This window comes from Gadus macrocephalus, chromosome 16 (genome assembly GCF_031168955.1).
Source record: "Gadus macrocephalus chromosome 16, ASM3116895v1".
In the NCBI taxonomy this organism is placed as follows: Eukaryota; Metazoa; Chordata; class Actinopteri; order Gadiformes; family Gadidae; genus Gadus; species Gadus macrocephalus.
This window is the reverse complement of record NC_082397.1, coordinates 7,320,627-7,339,621: the sequence shown is the minus strand read 5'-3', so window position 1 is coordinate 7,339,621 and position 18,995 is coordinate 7,320,627. Positions and strand designations below refer to the sequence as shown.

Here is an 18,995-nt window from a genome sequence, read left to right as displayed (position 1 = left end):
TGTGTGGGTTGGAGAAAGGGATGGAACAAGTGACAAGACAAATGTAAATTTTCCGATTTATTTCAGAACAGTAAAAGATAGATAAAATGGACGTGAACATGAACATTTGAACATTTTAGATTCAGTGTCTGAGAACCACACCCAAAAACATAATACATATTTGAAATCATTAATTAAACTGCTTAGGCAATACATTAATAAAAAAAAGTGTAAAATACAATTACTTATAAATCTTTATAAATGTGTCACCTGACACAAACTTGGAACCATCATCGGCAGGATATTACAGGACGACAAAAACCTGCAGAAGGAGGTATCACAATGTGCTTTCTCAAACCTAATTTCTGTGAGCATTTCAAAACCAATATCTCCAAGTGCGGCTCGTTGAATCTGTCAATTAGGGTTCAATCTGAACATGGTTTTCTTTCAAAGACTTTGCTTCACCATAACATCGGATAAACGTTAATAATTTGACTATTTACGACATCAGATACCATCTTTCTGCCTCTGCAAGGTGGCAATGACACAATTCAAAGTGCAATGCTCAATTAATGACGTAAACCCAGACGTGGATTTCCTACCAAACCCCTCTGAACAGGAACTTGTGACTGACTCAAGAACAGCATGCACCATGCGTCACGGCCACGGAGCCAACCCTTCGCTCACACGGCTCTGTGAGAGACTACGACCTGACCCGTGGGCCTGAGCACTAAGGGTTTTGGGTTCAGCTTGGCACGGAAGCTGTTCAACTTGATTTGTGTTGCGATCACATCCCAGCCTGGTGTTCACACAAGAGACTGCAATTTGGATCTTTGTAAAAAGGAGAGCACCAGCTGAACAATATATAATATCAAGTGTGTAATGATAACATTAGAAAGTCATTTTAAACATTATAATAAATAGGGTCAGATAAAACTAACAAGAAGTATCACAGTATCGCTACTGGTATCTCCCCCATGGAACACAATTGAGAAGTCATTTCATAACCCTCTGATAACAAATAGGATTAGAAAAAAACATTGTATTAGTACTGTTAATATTCTCTAAACTCCCCCTCCTAAACTCATCTCGGTTTTAAAAACTCAACAGATGTCTTCAGACGTCTATTCCTGATTGGCCAACATACCCATTCCTATGTGCACAAACTACAAAGAACCGCCTCAATACATAACCAACGGCATGCCTGAGCTGTGTTATTGACAGCTCCAATACGAGGCACAGCCCTGAACATATACTAACACGAGCAGACCGTTTGGCTATTACCAGAACCATCTCTCCCCCTCTTGACAAAATATGAAAATATTTGTTGAGGTTCCCTTTGTTTCTAAGGTAACAGCTGGCAAGGAATTACATTACTAGCCATGCAGACATAAAGGCACCTACAGCATGGCCTTCACATACCAGTCACTGATATGATGTACAGCCTTGTGCGTCTGCATCCACTCATACCCTCGCTTAGAGATTGGCGTCCCTGTCATCAACCATTCTTACACGTCCTGATAGCGTTCTTCTGGATCTCAATCTCTGTCAGGCTTGCTTACTTAAAACCATCCGATGCAAAAAACTCAACATGGGGCTTAGTGCACCGAAACAACTTGAAACACAATTTAAATATATAATTATATACACACACAGTCTATAGAGTGTAAAAACAGTTTCTACCATTCAGTGTCTTTTGTTTCAGAGCGTGTTCACAGTCTTTCAGTCTGGAGCTATTCCCCCCCCCCCCCCCCCTCACCACCTCCTCAGGACTCCACCAGCACCTCCATCACATGGTCCAACTCCAACCCGTCTCGAGCCAGGCCCTGACCAGGGTAGGACGAGGAGGACGGAGACGGGAAGGAGGAGGAGGAGAAGAAGGGGGAGCCGGAGGGGGTGGTGGTCGGGTTGAAGGAGGAGAAGGAGGGAAGGCACCACATGTTCTGGTTAATGGACAGGAAGGGAGAGGAGGAGGAGGAGGAGGAGAACGACGAGAAGGACGGAACAGTGGAGGAGAGTGAGGGCAGGTATCGGAGAAGCTCCTCTCCACTGGGGTGTCCCTCTCCCCTCGCTCCCAGCACGCCCAGCTCTCTCTCCAGCAGGGACGTATCTATGTCCTGGAAAATGTCGTCCAGGGCCAGGTCCCCCAGGTAACTGGACCTCATCACCTCCACGCAACTGTCCGTCGCCCTGCTCTCGTCGGCCCGTTCCCAGGCCCCCCAGCTTGGACCCCTCACCCCCTGTTTGGAGGCTCCATCTCCCTCCGGTGCCGCCAGGTTCTCCAAAGACCTCAGAGGCGTCCGCGGCGCTGCCAGGGAGCCGCCGTGGTTCCCGTCGATGCTGGACTCCAGCGTGGTCAGGATGGAGGAGATGGCCGCTGACAGAGAGAAATCTGGATCTGAAGACATGGACTCCCAATCCTCTGAGCCTCCCTCGATACACACATCTGGCGTACTCACTTGGAAGTCCGCCTGATGCCTACTGCACGCAACACCGAATTGGGGGTCTGGTGGTGAAGAAAAGTCACTGGCTGCAGCTGAATGGCTGTTATGGACCGTCACCGTGAACTGGCGATCCGGTGTCGCCATTCCAGTGCAGCCGTCCTCCTTGGTATGCACGGCGGCTGCAGCGCCACAGGGAGTCGGCGAACCCCCATCTTTTCCCATGGCTGCCTCCAAGGTAATTTGCCGAAGAGTGTTTGCTATTAAAACAGATCGCCTGAGACTGGGTTCGGCTAACACTTGACCATGTTGATATTTGTTGAGTGAGATGTAAAGGACTAACTGCCGCTGTCCTTCCAATTCTGCGGTGGTCTCTTCTGTGTGGTCTGGATCCTCGGGCGGGAGTTTACGCTTCTGCCCCTTCAGGATCATCTTTAGACTAAGCTACAGCAAAGAGAGGGGCAAACATTAATACGATGATATTAAGTCGGTACATTTGGCATTTCGGAGAACCACTTTATGCAACGGTACGCATGCAGCTGCAGAGAAAGTGAACGAGCAACTTTTTAAATCTTGACAAACCTGTTGATTCACTTCCCGTACTCCACATTCGGTGTTGCAAATAGCAGTAAGTCAATTCCCAATTTGGCTTCGATCTTCAATATACGGTAACGACTTTTCGGCTCCATAAACTCATACTATACTACAAAAAAAATGCATGAAAAGTGATAAGCCTTTAGATCAGCGGAGACTGTATGGTCGGAGGAGTAGGCAGAGCGGAATGTTCATCTTCTTCTCCCGCCCGTGGTTTGAGTTAAAGGTAGTGGGGGGAAGGTCGACGAACCGCCTTATGGGTAATGCAGTTTTCTCTAGAAAGTTTTATCAGCTGTTTAGTGTTCCGCATATAGCCCCAGTTGAAATACGTCTACCGAATAATAAGCAATATTTTATTGAATTATCAACAGATTAACTACTATAAATATAACATCCACTTCCGTAAAAGTAGTAAATTCATACTATGAGTCATTGCACTTAGTTTCGGTTGCATCTTGGTTACGTCAACCTTTTAAAAGTTCCTAGCTTTCGAATACTTTTATTATACCTTATTTTACGTCAAATCGATCATTACAGAAATTTCACAATGAGTGAAAAGCTACAGACTTTGTAACAGCGAACGGCCTAATTCCACATTCATTTCGAAAAGTAGATATTCATAAGAGACACACAGTTGTGTCTGTTCTCCGGATGGCTGTCTGGGTTGAAACTATGATTAAACTATGAGAATTTCAGGTAACATTATTGATAAAAATCCGTTCTCAAATAGACAGAATTTCTTACCTGGTGCCCCTTGGAAGCATACGTTCACTAAAGTATCCGTCGATCAGATCGATTTCCTGAAGTAAGAGCAGTCTTCTACTTTGAAACAGGCTGGCCCCGCCTACCCCGAGCATTGGTCAGCTGAGGAAGTCAAGTCACACATGTCGGGGCATAGGTTCAGAAATGATTCAACCCCCACATGCAGCTGCCTCCTAGTCTGCCTAGTGTACCGACTACCGAAAAAGGCAATCCCCTGATTGTGGATGATCCGAAAGGTTTTCAAATTAAACATTTAAAAAACGGTGAATAATCCGCCTTCATCGTTATTCAGCTATCCGAAGCGGATGACATCCAGCTCGGATGTTGTCGTCGACAAGTTGTTTCAATGCGTTCAATATACGTTTCACACTGGACAAGTCTAAATTCTGAAAGCTAGACGATAGAAAAGCAAATTGTCCATTTGGTCAAATTGAAATGTAAATCTAAAAACAAGGAGAAAGGTGGATCCCTGAAAAATAATCCAGAAACACAAAAATGTCAGTTTCATGAAGAAGATATTTGAATGGGATTCACCTCTAAATGCTCTGACCCTGGCCTAGCGTTGTGCTTCATTTGTGGGGAGAAATAAGCCAACAGTTGCATGAAGCATAGGCCCATGTTTCTCGCTAAATTGTGAGTATTTGCACCCTTTTAATGTTCAGGTATGTTCACTGCCAAATTGAACGCACATACATTATTTATGTTCGGTGAAGGGGGTACTCAGCTGAACAAATATCTTATCTTATCGGAGAACCACTGATCTAGACCTTTGTTTCTCAACTGCTCGGTCCTCGGGACACAGATGTGTCATTAACCATTATGTCACGACCCATAGATAATCACAATATCTATTTACTAATATTGCAGCACTCAACCGCTTTTGATATATTTTGTTTAGTTATATACAAAAATTGACTCAATGAATAAGTATAAGCCATTTAAACATTAGTTATTTAATAGGCTTCTTCATAAAGATTAAGATTTGGCATATGGACGCACTCTCACTGAAAATGCCCACCAGCAGAGATTCTGGCATACATTCCATGAGTCACAAAATTCGAAACGTGTATATTGTGTTTAATAAAGTATTTTATTTCAAAATCTGTAAACAGACAAACTGAAAGCAACCAGGGGCATCAGATGGTACATTTCCGCCATAGTGAAACAGAAACAAAAAGCATAATACAACTCGCAAAAAAAATTAAGTCAGTGCAGAAGTAAGTCTATGAAATATAATATACATTTCCCCCAAAAAATACTTTAATTCCTTACACAGGTGTGCGTGTGAAAGGCGGCCATGGCGTGACACGGTGGACACAAAACCAGCCGTGCACGGCTCCTGAGTGGTCCTCTGGCTCGTGCTCAGGGTCTTGGGTAGTCTCCCGAGACGCCCACCGTCTTGCCGTCCCACTCGGAGGTGGAAAGGCAGCTGACGAAGAAGTGGGCCAGGTCGTGCTTGGATATGGCCCGGCCCTGAAGCTTGTTCTCTGTCACCGCGTACACCTTGGTCAGGGGGAGGTCGTCTGGCAGGGGAGAGACACCCAGGTGAGTGGGGGGGGGAGAGACACCCAAGGTGAGTGGGGGGGGGAGAGACACCCAAGGTGAGTGGGGGGGGGGGAGACACCCAGGGTGAGTGGGGGGAGGAGAGACACCCAGGGTTAGTGGGGGGGGGAGACACCCAGGGTGAGTGGGGGGGAGAGACACCCAGGGTGAGTGGGTGGGAGAAAAACGAGGCGGGATACCAAGTGTGTGTGTGTTCGTGTTCGACTACGAGTCAAAAAAAAGGGGGGGGGGGGGGGGGGCGCGAGGGTTCTGCTATCTACCGGTGGTCCAGATGACAAGCCAGGCCAGGCCTTGCTCGAATAATAGGTAATTTGGTCTCAAGCAATTCTTGCCTTGTAAAATAAAGGTTAATAATGCCGCTTTTCCACTGCATGGTACCAGCTCGACACGACTCGACACGACTCGACTCAGCTCGCATTTTTTGCGTTTCCACCGCGGTACCATGGTATCTGGTACCTGAAGTGGCTGCTTTTTCTAGTACCTACTCGCTCTAGGTTCCAAGCGAGCTGAGCCGATGCTAAAAGGTGACGTCGGCAGACGGCCGGCGACTGATTGGCCAGAGAGTGTGACGAAGTCACGAGAGCGACATGGCAACCATGCTGGTAACATCCATAGCAGCGCCGCAGCCAACATGTTCCACTTCTCCAACTTCTTCAACATGCCAGCTAATAATAGTAATGCGATCGATGTCCTCCATTGTTGTTATGTGGGTTCTGTCCATGTGTGGGTTGCGTATGTGTTGTTTGCGTCGCGTACACAAATACGTCACGGCCCTTTCGCGCAGCCGACCCCGCCCACGTCCAGGAGGTACTATTTGCGGTGGAAAAGCACCCGTGGTGCTACCGTGTCGAGTCGTGTCGTGTCGAGTCGTGTCGAGTCGAGCTACATGTGCGGTGGAAAAGCGGCATAAATAACAGTAAATAAGCCCTTCAACTGCTCTTAAGAATCATATTTTCTTATAAACACTGTCTTTTGCTTCATGCTTCTGTTGCTTAGAAGCGCCTGCCAAATAAAAGTCTGCGCACTTCCCAAAACGCACTTAGGAGTGACTCATCATCACATCATATCTAGTCTTGTGTTCAAACGTCAGTGTTGACGGCAGACCAGCAGCGGGAGTCACCGTTGGAAGCAGGAGCCATCGCTATAGCAGGTACAGCCAAACGGTTCTCTTAGGGCACACTTTGACTGACGCCAGCCTGTAAAAGTCGCAGTCAGCCGTCGGCTCATCCCGTGTTCTGATCAAGATAACCAAGTCTTTGTCACGAAATAAAAAACATTAGTTCCGCCCACCACTAAATTAGTCTGCTCTACAATGGGTCTTTTATTTTTTGAAAAGGCGTTGAGACATGGGAGTGTTTGTATTGGACGCTGATAATAACTACATTATAATCTGTCTGCAGGCTCACCAGCGATGTGAGGTGGCATGACGGCCACGTAGCCGAGGCCGGACTCCTTCAGCACGGCGTACATCCTGTCGTGGTCCTCGGTCACAGGAACCAGGTGGGGGGGAACCTTGGAGCGCTCCCACAGCAGAAAGGCTGGGAGCAGAGAGGAAGAGGATGGGAGGAGGAGGAGGAGCAGAGGGAGGAGGGAGGGAAGGTGAGGCAGTGTGTTTTAACTGACTGGGACTAGAAACACAGGATGTGGGAGGAGAACAGGAAATAGAATAGTGGAGGTAATTCACAGTGGTGGGAATTCAGGACTAAGACTCAAAATGAAGGAGAGCAGTGGAAAGAAAGGATATTAAATGGATAGAAGGAAGTATGTGTATGACCGCTGAGATTGAGGGGGAAGATACTGAAATATTCTTTACTTCCTGTAGTCTCCCCCGGAGTGACTTGACTTAGGGTGGAAACAGGGACATTTAGTGTGCAGCCAGTGAGTATCATTAAAAAAAAATACATTTAACAATTTACATTTAAGAAGAAAAAAGTTCCAAAAGTGCCTCCCTAGATCCTAGTGTGTAAAGCGGTCTTCAAGCAACCCCCAAAAAGATTCTGGTTGAACTAGTGGACACAGCTACTGTATTTGTTAATGCCGATTATAAAATTGTATGGCTGTGTGTCAAAAACATTTACTTTCAGTAACTAGCACAAATACAATATTATATAATTTTTCCGAAAGTATTGTATGATGTACTAAAGAAATAATGTACCACCCTCCTACTAATTAATGCTAGATATGCTGTAAGTGTTGTGAAAAGTCAAGCAAGTCTTGTAGATATAGATTAAATAATGATTTAAGTGGATCAGACTTACAGTAAGTGCATAATCAGTCACTAATGGCGCGTTTCCACTGCAGGGTTCGGTACGGTTCGGTTCGCAAAGGTGCGGAACGGATTGCGTTTCCACCGCCAAAAGTGGGCGTGACCCGGACTGAGCCATACTCGTTTTGCCCTCGTCTTCAGTACTCCTCCGTTGGGGTACTGAGACACCTGAAAGAGTTCCGGAAAAATTCGAGCTACACACCCCCTCCGTTGATTGGTCGACAGAATCGTCACTTCCGGGCGACGTGGGGATAAAAACAAACAAACTTCGTTCGGAAGTTTGCTTCCGAATGGCTTGCATTCGGAAGTTGATTAACTGCCATATGAAAAGCATAAAGGCCAGGAACTGTTGCTGGACGACTTCCATGGTAGCTCTTGGTTTAATGTGTAGCGTTCATCTTTTCCATTGTTTTTATTGAGCAGGCTACACTGTGTCGCGCTGCTATGATGTCACGATGTTTACGTAGCTGCCGCGGCAATCGACATCCGGCCTACCATTAAGGGTACTGTCGGCGGTGGAAACGCAACCTTGGAACTGAGCTGGGCTATACCGCCCCCTCCCTACCGGACTGAGGCGAACCGCACCGTACCGCACCCTGCAGTGGAAACGCGGCATAAGGCACTTCCCCTGAAAACATTCCAACCAACCGCCATGGTTTAAAGTCTAGTGTGGCACTCTAATCTAATGTCTGGTATTCTTCACTGAAAACCCTGGTCAGAATGCTGTTTAATCTCAGTGTCTTGGAAGGGGGTGAGGGCGCGGTGGTGGTGGTCCTACCTGACATGCAGCCAATCACCTTGGAGATCCCACGAGCCCTCATGGACTCCACGATGTTCCTGGTACCCTCGGACATCATGGTGGTCGGGCCTGGAGAGTGGAGAGACACCGGGCCAAGCAGGGAGGGTTAGGCTCACATGATCAAGTTACGGCCATAAGGTACAACACTGACAGAGGAAACGTATTGCCATGGAAATGTACCTATCACAGGTTGAAAGGACCCGATTTCAATATGTCAAGAATTTGATCGAAATTATGATAACCGGGCAAGCCTGGTTAATTACATTTCGCAATAATATGAGATAATAATGACTATATATTGTCTTCATAGGCTTAAAAAATAGAAACAAATACGGTACATAAAGATCTAAGAACCAGGTTGATTAATAGGACAAGAATAAAACAAACGATTGATTGTCCAACCCAACATAAGAAGTCACTTTGCTGCCTCCTAGTGGATTAAATGCAGCATTACACCCATGCCATACAAACCGCAAACAGAGCAGAATAAAGAACAGTCGTAACTGAGTAACTTCATTATGAAATCACTTGATATTGTACGGGTCAACTTTATTCAGAGATAATTTCTCTGTTTCACACATCCGTTGACGTCTAAACGGAGAGAGTGAAGGTAAAAACAAGGTTTGAGTTAGGGAAACGTATAAATGTTTATGGTTCTGTGTATAGTCCAAGCTCACTGAGGTCTGTGCGGGTTCCCAAGACGATGATGACGGCGTCCTGGCCCTCCAGGGTCTTCTGCACGTCGGCCCGGTTGGTCACGTCTCCCACCACCACCCTGGAGGCCTTGTGGCCCTCTGGGAGCCGCTTGGGGTCCCGCACGAGCACCGTCACGTTGTACCCTGGAAGGGGGGGGGGGGTCCTCTTTAAATACATTTTTACCAACCCGTGTCCCAACTGAAACCAGCTAGAATCTCCCACACCTCGGGAGGGCCAACACACCCCTTCTGCATGGGGGAGATTGTGTGAGATTGTTGTTGGGAGGAGCATCTGCTGTGAGATCTGCTGTGAGAGCTAGCATGAGTCAGCAGAACGCACTAGTCTGGCCCTTAACAGCCAACATGACGCTGCATTTTTATTTTGACCAGTTGTGACAAAGTGGGAAGGCAATGGAAATGCTAACAATTTTCTGTTCTTGTATTAATATTATACATATTTTGTTTTGTCCGCCATGTTTAAAGCACCCTTTGGTCCCTAGAAAGGCTCTTTAGTTATTCATTTTATTATTAGTTAATGAGTAATTATTAATATTATTTGTTTGCATTTGAGCCATGTAGACTGATGATCTGCCAATCTAGCAGTGACCCCCAAACTCCCCAGTGACCCTCCTCCCCGGTTGTCGGGTACCCCTTCAACCCAGAGCCTACCTCATCCAGCTGTTGGCAACATGTTGATTATCAAACACAGGACAAGGCAACAATGAGTTCATGGAAATGTTTACAGTTTGTGAACTGCTGATAAAAGTAATCAATCCAATTGATCTTTACACCTTTATAGGCCTACCTATGATGTAAAACATTATAACGTTGTAACAACGTTTTTCATAAAGAACTTTGATCGATTAAAACGGTGGAATACCATAGCATTGGCCTACTTCAAAATAAATGTGATTAATGTGTAAATGGGCTGCGTTAAGAATGCTGGGAATTAAATATTTAATAATTTTATATTAAGCTCTCCAATTGTTATCATAGTGAGAGAGTATACCACATACACGTGTTACACACAGTGTCCAAATGTTTTCTTGGAGTTGCAGTAAACACATTCACATTTACAGTTGTAAATTAACACATGAGTAGGCCTCTGTACATTGTTTTTTGTGTATGTACAGAGTTGTTGATACCTTGCATGTGTTGCGTGCATCTGTTAAAGACGGTTGAATGTGATCAAATCGGTGCAGTTTAACAATAATACCATGAGCATTATTTATGACGCGTTACCTCACTGATCTGATCGCATCTTTCACATCATCCCGTCCATTACTTCACAGTTCATTTTTAAATGCTGCTGCAAGCATGTTCTGTACAGTCTGATCTCTATGTTCCTGCGCAGTCTCTTGCACTATAACAACTTAACAAAACGACTGACGTTTGATCCTCTATCTTCTGTAAACAGTGGTATCCTTCAGGGAGTCCTTATGGATATCCTTAGGGGTACCCTCCTTGAGTCCTTACCTTCTGCCGCAGCCAGGGAAACGGTGGCTGCACCGGTCATGCCCGTTCCGCCGAACACGGCCACGTTCTTCACCGAGTCAGACATCGTCACGGTGTGCAGTCGGTGAGCTACGACGCAAAGTGACGACTTTGCACGATTGGCGATCAACTTGAAGGTGTTGGGAAAAAGTTACTTTCGCTACGCGAAGGGCACGTTTGACATCTGAAGTAACGCCCCTTCAGATAACGAAACCGAAGCACTTCCGGAAAGCGCATTTGGCCCCGCCCCTGAAGAGTGACATTAAAGGGAAGGCGTCGATATTCATGGTCCTTTACCTTCTCTTCTTCTCCGTTAACATTAATATAGATATGAGATTATGCTGTTGCCGCTTTGCTATGTTTATTTTTATTTTTAGAGGAATTAATGCAAAAGCATCCGACAAAATACAGTAGGCTATAATTTAAGTTACCATAAGACCCGAATGGTGACAACTGATGGCTGTAGTTCTGTAAATTGCGGTTATATAAATTAAAATGCGTATATATATAAATATAAATATCGATATAAATATTTATTTATGTATCTGGTGTTCAAATTTGTTGTTGCTTGCTTGCGCGTGCCAGATAGTGCGTGCGTCTCTCTCGCTTCGCTCTCCCTCTGTCTCTCTCTATTACTCTATTTCTCTCCCTTCCAGCTTTCTCTTTATTCTCTTTTTCTTTCGTTCTCTCTCTCTCTCCCCCATCTCTCTCTCTCTCCCTTCCATCCCTCTTTATTCTCTCTCTCTCTCTCTCTCTCTCTCTCTCTCTCTCTCTCTCTCTCTCTCTCTCTCTCTCTCTCTCTCTCTCTCTCGTGCACCGCCGCACTGATGCTCGCGTCCTTAATATCAAGAGCATCTCCTGCCGGCTGCTGCTGCTGCTCGTGCTACTAGCCTATACAGCACCATCCATGGGTACCGCCACGTTTTGATGCACATGACGGGCCGCTGCACCTGACGTCCGTCGCTCACGACAGATCGCCATCGTCGTCCACGCCAGTGAGGACTGATCGTCGATCAGCGGCTGGCTTCCTTGACTCAGCGATGCGAGCTTAAAGGAATAGGAGCGAAGTGCATGTCTTCGCCGTTCGCCCGCTGCTGCTGCCGCTCCATTGATAACCGTCTTCTCATCGATTCAACCGAACGCCTTCTGTGTTGGTGGATTAAACAACCCCACGATTGATAGCGACGCTGCAGGTAAAGTCCGGCTGAAATTGCACGGTTACTCTTTTATAAAAAGGTAGCGGGGGGAGGGGGGTTGGGGGTCTGGTCCATATTGTTTTGTGCGGTATATAGGCAAGGTGCTGTGTGTGTTTTTTTTCGTGCAGGGTGTTTCAGGGACGCCGGCCCTGCATTTGGGTGCAGGGTGCTGCAGTGATCGCGGGCGCATTCGCGTTTCTCATCTATAAAGTAAACAGCCAAAGCTTAACAGTGGGCTACACCGGAGCCGCATCATCTGTATGTGGGGGCATCCTGCTAAATACTGGGGGTTTGAAGCGAGAACAACCGGCCTTGTTCCAAGAGCTGACTAGTCACTAAAGCCCGGTATGTTATTGCTTGCTGTCAGGGCCTGCTTCAAACTCAGCGGTTCTTTCGTGATGAGGGGTTATTGTTTTGTCCTCTGGTCAAGCCCTGGGGCCTAACGGTGAGGTAACAGCAGCACAACTTGGCCGAATGGCCAGAGAAACCCACGGTGTCACTCGTAACGCATCTACAACCGAGACTGGCCGCCAACTTAATGCGAATACTTGCTCCAATAAACTCATGGAGATAATCACAGCCGGTGTCCAATTCGTTATTCTATCTCATGCGATTGGCCCGTAGCCTAGTAGGAGCGCTGGCCGGTCAGAGCGGGGTCCCGTGCAGCGTCGTAGCGGGACGGGTCACGCGATGCAGGGATGGATCCGCGTCCGTTCCACGGGGTGCGTCGTGTGCCGCCCGCTCCACTGGGTCGTTTATGGTTGGCCAACAGTGCGCTCGTAGTTTCTACATGACCGGCATTAGCGCCAGAGGATAAAATATGCCATTGTATTGTTTAACTTTGATATCAATATATTGGACAGACGTTGTATCAACACGTTACAGCATACATCTGGCGAGGGTTCATCCGAAAGTGCGTGGACCGAGTTAGGAGGCTCAACCCCAGTATCCCACTCACTCCCCATCACTTGGGTGGGAAGTCGAGGAGGAACCAAAACGGCTACTCACTCACTGTAACTCTAGAGGCCTACTACCGCTGCTCCGCGGCACTGGAGCGTATTGTGTGAAGAATTAATGCGCAGCTGGAACGGAACCGGCCACTAGGACCACTGTTGAAGTTGTTGTGAATTATGTTGAAGCAGTGCCTTGGATATCATCTGCTCTGTCGCGCATTGCGTGACGTTACGTCGCAACGCCTGGCGCTGACCATGGTACCGACCATGGTGTGTGTGTGTGTGTGTGTGTGTGTGTGTGTGTGTGTGTGTGTGTGTGTGTGTGTGTGTGTGTGTGTGTGTGTGTGTGTGTGTGTGTGTGTGTGTGTGTGTGTGTGTGTGTGTGTGTGTGTGTGTGTGTGTGTGTGTGTGTGTGTCTCTGTCTCTGTCTCTCTCTCTGTCTCACAAACTGCTTATATATTACTGTCATGATCATCATTACCATGGCATGCATTACACTTTAGCATGCATTGTGTCAAATCCTTTTTGAGCTTACACCTAGTTGTCCTTGATTGTAATGGTTGTTGACTCATCTGTGGACTGCTCTACTCAGGAGTGGTCCCATCCCAGTGTGCAAACTTAACTAAGATTTTCGTCCATTACACCTGACTGGGAGGCTTTGTGGTGACGCAACCTGACTGAAGTTTAATATAACATTAACATTAGTTTGACCTCAAAGAATAAAAGAGAGTAAAAGTGAGGATGAGCGTGTGTGTGCAAGAGAAATATAACGAAAGATTCTCAGAGTGTGTGTGTGTGTGTGTGTGTGTGTGTGTGTGTGTGTGTGTGTGTGTGTGTGTGTGTGTGTGTGTGTGTGTGTGTGTGTGTGTGTGTGCAATTGTTTGCGTGTGTGAGAAAAATTGAGAGTAAAAGAGAGGATGAGCGTGTGTGTGAGTCAAAGCGTGAGATTGCCTTTGTGTTTGTGTGTGTGTGTGTGTGTGTGTGTGTGTGTGTGTGTGTGTGTGTACTACTAAGTTGGTCTCCATGAGACCTGGGGGTAACAGAGACACTGAGCTGCCTGAGACCCTGATCCACACTGGCAGCTGTCTGTTGTCTGCCGTTGGTCCCATAGTGACGCTCTCGCTCTCTCTTTCTCCCCTTCTCTATCTGTTCCCTCTCCATTAGTTTGTGTGTTGTTCATGTGGTCTTTCTTTCCCGTTCTGCTTCACTCACCTTTCATTCACCTCACCCATCTCCCTCCTTTAGGTGCTCTCCGTTTCTTGCTTTTCTCTCGGTCGACAGAGTATCAAACTCACTTCTCTGTTCCTTTCTTTCCTCCCTTCCTTCCTTCCTTCCTTCCATATCTTATCCTATCTCCCTCCGACGGTAAAATATCTCGCCCATGTTAAAGTGTGTGTGTGCTTGTATGTATGTGTGTGTGTGTGATTCACCTCTAAATCCGAGGAGACAGCGGGCCACAGATGTGTGGCCGTCAGCTTGGGATCCACGCTATTCTTGGAACATTAGCGCCCCAACGACACTATTGACAGACAGGGACCTCACGGTGCCTTCATCCCTGCGGGAGACACGTCTTCCTCACCACTTCAGGGAAGAAGCATCCTTCGTTTTTCCTCTTGCCTTAATGTCTCTCCTGGCTTCACTTAAACATCCCTTACCGATACAATTGTTTTGCAAAGTGAATGTGTCGCCATTCACAGGTTATTTGTCTAGACTTCATAATTAGTTCTTACGCGATGCGCAAAGTGTTATTGCTTTTGTTTATATTCGTGGTAAGAGCGCTCCGAGGATAAATGCTTTTCGGCAGACAAAGCAAATTTGACAAAGGATTTTGGTAACGGATGCTTTACTCAGCATTGTAGAACCATGTTAGCATCATGTTAGCATGATATCTGGGGCAGGATAGCCCATGGCTGGCGAGGGCTGTTCTGCGTTCCACCCACAAGGTCTCAGGTCTCCCAGTAGGCCACCCTGAGCTGAACAGGCCTGGCTCCTACCTGCAACCTAATGACATCCATCAAAAAACATAACCTTTGGATGACATAATCTTCTGAAGGATTACATGGTAATTGCTATGTCAGGCAAGAGGATATGGGTGTGCTGTGTTGTGCTGCAAAAGTCCACTCATTAAACTAAGTCAATGTTACTCTCATTCATGTTCTATTGAGGTCAGTCCCCATTGAGAAAACCAGGAAACAATTCACACTGCATGTCCGTGTTTGGGCAGAGCTGCTGCCATGTTTGACGAGGCGATGATGAAGTCAATGCTTGAAAGGTGTGTGTGTGTGTGTGTGTGTGTGTGTGCGTGTGTGTGTGTGTGTGTGCACATGTGTGCGTGTGTGTGTGTGTCTGTGTGTGTGTGTGTGTGCACATGTGTGCGTGTGTGTGTGTGTGTGTGTCTGTGTGTGTGTCTGTGTGTGTGTGTGTGTGTGTGCACGCGTGTGGTTTTGGGGTGAATGTTGAAGAAAGAGCGGAAACAGAGAAAGATGGGAGGATGAAAGCGAGGTGGGGGGGGGGGGGGGGGGAGTGGAGTCGGGGGGAGGGGCCTGCTTTGCCCCAGTAGCTTCCTGGTGATTTATGAAGCCGGCACTGCCAATAGCGCCAAGACAACAATAACATTGAGTGGTATAGACACACACACACACACACACTACTTTCCACGTATTGAACTAATCATTTGTCTACGTCGCATGCAGACGTTTAGTGTCGATGCAAGGTATCCTTTAATGGAACTGTTTTACTTACTCCGGACTAATCTGTCCCACAATACAGAATTGCATATTCATACAAACACACTGTGGTAACCCGCTCCTTGAATGACCCGGGTTCCACTGACAAAACTTGCTTGGCTGTGGGGTTTTAGCCATTTCAGGCATTTATTTAACATCAACGTAACAACGAAACAATCAAACCAAAGAAGGAGTCGCGGTCTCTAGGGCCTCCGTGGGCCTCTAGGCTCTCTCCTTGCCACGAGCCCTTCCTTCCTGCTCCCGACCCGTGCTGTGCTGTGCTGTGCCTCCTTTTAAAATGGCCCCCGTGCTTTCGGCCAGGTGTCCCCCAATCACCCTGATTGGGGTGCCGAAAGGGCTGCTCTCTCTCGCCGGCTGGTGGGTGGGGGTGGTACACCCCGTCCTCTACGGTACCCCGGGCCCGTCCAGGCCGGGGACCACGTGGCGGGATGCCACACTCCTCCACCCTTTGACCAAGCCCCAGGTAGCCGAGGGACCCGCCCAGGATGGTGTCTCGCCGGGGCCGGGTGTCTCCTGCGGCGCCGGCTGCGTCCCTCGCGTCGTCTCCGGCAGCGTCGTCTCCGGCAGCGTCGTCTCCGGCCGCCTCGTCTCCCGCCGCCTCGTCTCCCGCCGCTTCGTCTCCCGCCGCTTCGTCTCCCGCCGCTTCGTCTCCCGCTGCGCCGGCGGCAGCTGCCTCTCCTGCCGCGGCGGCGACCGCATCTCTCCTGCCCCGGGACTCTAGTACCGGGTCCCACCACCGGCGGAAAGTCGGACAGTCCCTCCCGATTACCACGGGGACCGGTAGGTGGGGGACAATCCCCGCCCGGATCGTAAACACACCGTGTGTGGTGCGGACAACCACGTGACACGTGGGGTAGGTCCGGGTGTCCCCGTGGACGCAGGCCACCTCCATCGGCTCCCCTGCCTTCCCACCCGCCAGGTCGGGGCGAAGGAGGGTAACCGCACTGCCGGTGTCCAGGAGGGCCTGCGTGTCCTGGTTCATCACCCGCACCGGGATGGTCGGACTACCAGATGTTCCCTGCGCCCAGCAGGTCGCCAGCATACAGGGCCGACCCGTCCCCACGTCCGCGCCGGCCGGCGGCGCAGCCCCGTCCCGGCCTCGCGCTGCGGCCTTCTCTCCCGCTGCGGCGGCGGCGTCCCTTGCGGCGGCGGCGGCGTCCCTTGCGGCGGCGGCGGCGACGTCCCTTGCGGCGGCGGCGGCGGCGTCCCTTGCGGCGGCGGCGGCGGCGTCCCTTGCGGCGGCGGCGGCGGCGTCCCTTGCGGCAGCGGCAGCGTCCCTTGCGGCGGCGGCGGCGTCTCTTGCGGCGGCAGCAGCGTCTCTTGCGGCGGCAGCAGCGTCTCTTGCAGGGGGTCGTAGTGGGATCTTCGTGCCTGCATTCTCCACCATATGTGGTAACCCGCTCCTTGAATGAGCCGGGTTCCACTGACAAAACTTGCTTGGCTGTGGGGTTTTAGCCATTTCAGGCATTTATTTAACATCAACGTAACAACAACGAAACAATCAAACCAAAGAAGGAGTCGCGGTCTCTAGGGCCTCCGTGGGCCTCTAGGCTCTCTCCTTGCCACGAGCCCTTCCTTCCTGCTCCCGACCCGTGCTGTGCTGTGCTGTGCCTCCTTTTAAAATGGCCCCCGTGCTTTCGGCCAGGTGTCCCCCAATCACCCTGATTGGGGTGCCGAAAGGGCTGCTCTCTCTCGCCGGCTGGTGGGTGGGGGTGGTACACCCCGTCCTCTACGGTACCCCGGGCCCGTCCAGGCCGGGGACCACGTGGCGGGATGCCACAACACACACACACACACAAACTCACACACACCCACACACACACACACACACACACACACACACACACACACACACACACACACAAATATTATACTATATGATTGTTGCCTGCTGATCCATAACTTAATGCCAGAAATTGACATTTCTGCTTCTTCCAGTATGGCTAGGCACCTACATAATAATAATGATGCTAAAGGGTAATAGTATTATGTCATTAAGAAGGGGTACTCGAGCCACACTGATGTTGTTGATGACCTGCAGGGCTGCATACAACAGTAAAAGTCAGGAAGCCCTGCCATGGAGGAGCCACACACACCCTGGGTGTGGTTTGATGTGTGTGAGAAGCCATATGTGCCGGGGGACATGGGAGGTTTCAGAGTCCGGTGGACTCAACCCTGCAGAGTCCGTCCATGCTCCAACGCCCCACGCAGACTGTGACGCCATGCAGTGACGTTGCTCAGGAAGAATTGACCATCATCACAGAGCACCTGACCTCCTGCTGGCAGCAAAGCATCCGACCGACAACCCACAAAGTCACCCTGAGCACACGGGCTGTTAGGCAAAAGAACAGCCCTCTTACCTTCCTGAAGCCTCTCGCCCAGCGAGGAGAGAAGGAGTGCTTTAAGAGCAGTGTGGGAGTGTCCCTTTAAAGGGATCCGTCACACCCGCTTTGTTCTGATATAACTCAAAACCACTGCTTTATTCTGGCGTCGTGAATCAATCGCAGTCTGCAACATCAACTCTGTTTCCGTTAAAGATCCCTGAGAAGCTTTGACTTTATCCAGCTTTTCATGTTTTCTTGCGGAAACAGAGTTGATGTTGCAGGGCTGCAGGCTGTATATATTTCCACAACCCCCGGCCAATGCATGGACTCCCATCTGTATCTCTCTTCCTGGGGAAGGTAAAGGATGGACAGGGAGGCCATGCATGACACAAGGAATCCATTCATGGAGGCAAGTGCCCACACTCGCAGGCCTCGACCGGGCTCTGTGCTTCAGCGCTCTGTTGGAGAGGTACCGTCGGTGTTCACAGTAGTGTAGACCACTTCAGATCCTGCCTTGTTTACTGGTGCGGTGTGGCCTACTTTCTGCAAGCAATGCAAATGGTCTTGTTGTTAAATAATTTGGGAGTTGTAATTGATAAGTATAAATATGATAATATTCTTGGGAGTTTAATATCAAAGAGCAGATGATTGTTGGTTATTTTGAAGTCAAACATTCGTGTGTGTGTGTGTGTGTGTGTGTGTGTGTGTGTGTGTGTGTGTGTGTGTGTGTGTGTGTGTGTGTGTGTGTGTGTGTGTGTGTGTGTGTTAACCCTAAGTGTGTCGATACATTGTTGAATGCACTAATTGTTATTAACATCTTCGCGTGGTCATAAATGTAAGAGATTATAGGTTTGTGCATATGTATGCATAAAATAAGTGAGGTTACCGTATACTTCTTATGTGTTCATAAAAATATAAAACAGAATAGAGGTTTATTTTTTGTGTTTACATTTTTTGTAGCACTTCAGGGACAATAATGAGAATTACATAACAACGATACAAATAACACGCATTTTGAATAGATACTTGTGTTTCTTTTGTGTTTGAATTTGACACATGTTCTCAGTGAAGTAGCTGAGGGGTTGACATCAAATGAGCTGGTCTTGCTCTTTGTGTGTGTGTGTGTGTGTGTGTGTGTGTGTGTGTGTGTGTGTGTGTGTGTGTGTGTGTGTGTGTGTGTGT

At 48.4% G+C, this 18,995-nt stretch overlaps 3 protein-coding genes across 5 annotated transcripts in view; 1 reads left to right on the top strand and 2 right to left on the bottom strand.

Moving 5' to 3' along the window:
- Positions 1-44: 44 nt before the first annotated feature.
- On the bottom strand, positions 45-3,912 carry sertad3 (SERTA domain containing 3). 3 transcript variants are annotated; one of them, XM_060075256.1, is made up of 3 exons: positions 3,759-3,884; positions 3,003-3,123; positions 45-2,864 (listed from the first exon to the last, which is right to left on the bottom strand). In XM_060075256.1, the coding sequence occupies exon 3, from the start codon at positions 2,850-2,852 to the stop codon at positions 1,746-1,748; it is 1,107 nt and encodes a 368-aa protein (XP_059931239.1). In that variant the 5' UTR covers positions 2,853-2,864; positions 3,003-3,123; positions 3,759-3,884; the 3' UTR covers positions 45-1,745. The 3 variants fall into 3 exon arrangements, with proteins under 3 accessions (XP_059931239.1, XP_059931240.1, XP_059931238.1); XM_060075257.1 differs by having other exon boundaries at positions 3,003-3,289; positions 3,759-3,866; XM_060075255.1 differs by lacking the exon at positions 3,003-3,123 and having other exon boundaries at positions 3,759-3,912.
- Positions 3,913-4,847: 935 nt separating this feature from the next.
- Positions 4,848-10,790, bottom strand: blvrb (biliverdin reductase B). Its single transcript, XM_060075270.1, has 5 exons — positions 10,576-10,790; positions 9,082-9,243; positions 8,384-8,473; positions 6,746-6,877; positions 4,848-5,299 (listed from the first exon to the last, which is right to left on the bottom strand). The coding sequence occupies exons 1-5, from the start codon at positions 10,658-10,660 to the stop codon at positions 5,139-5,141; spliced, it is 630 nt and encodes a 209-aa protein (XP_059931253.1). The 5' UTR covers positions 10,661-10,790; the 3' UTR covers positions 4,848-5,138.
- Positions 10,791-11,341: 551 nt separating this feature from the next.
- zgc:165653 (uncharacterized protein LOC100006671 homolog) overlaps positions 11,342-18,995 on the top strand; it is an 11,521-nt gene continuing 3,867 nt past the window's right edge. The window contains exon 1 of the mRNA XM_060075274.1: positions 11,342-11,786. The gene's annotated coding sequence lies outside the window, so the exon portion shown is untranslated. The remainder of the gene's footprint in view (positions 11,787-18,995) is intronic.

Bases quoted from the DNA above. Each gene is read 5' to 3' on its own strand.
- sertad3 (XM_060075255.1), bottom strand. From the start codon at position 2,852: ATGATCCTGAAGGGGCAGAAGCGTAAACTCCCGCCCGAGGATCCAGAC.
- blvrb (XM_060075270.1), bottom strand. From the start codon at position 10,660: ATGTCTGACTCGGTGAAGAACGTGGCCGTGTTCGGCGGAACGGGCATG. The intron at 8,474-9,081 runs GTGAGCTTGGAC...TCCACTCTCCAG, and splicing joins GGGAACCCGCACAGACCTCA to GCCCGACCACCATGATGTCC. The intron at 6,878-8,383 runs GTAGGACCACCA...CTCTGCTCCCAG, and splicing joins GGTGATTGGCTGCATGTCAG to CCTTTCTGCTGTGGGAGCGC.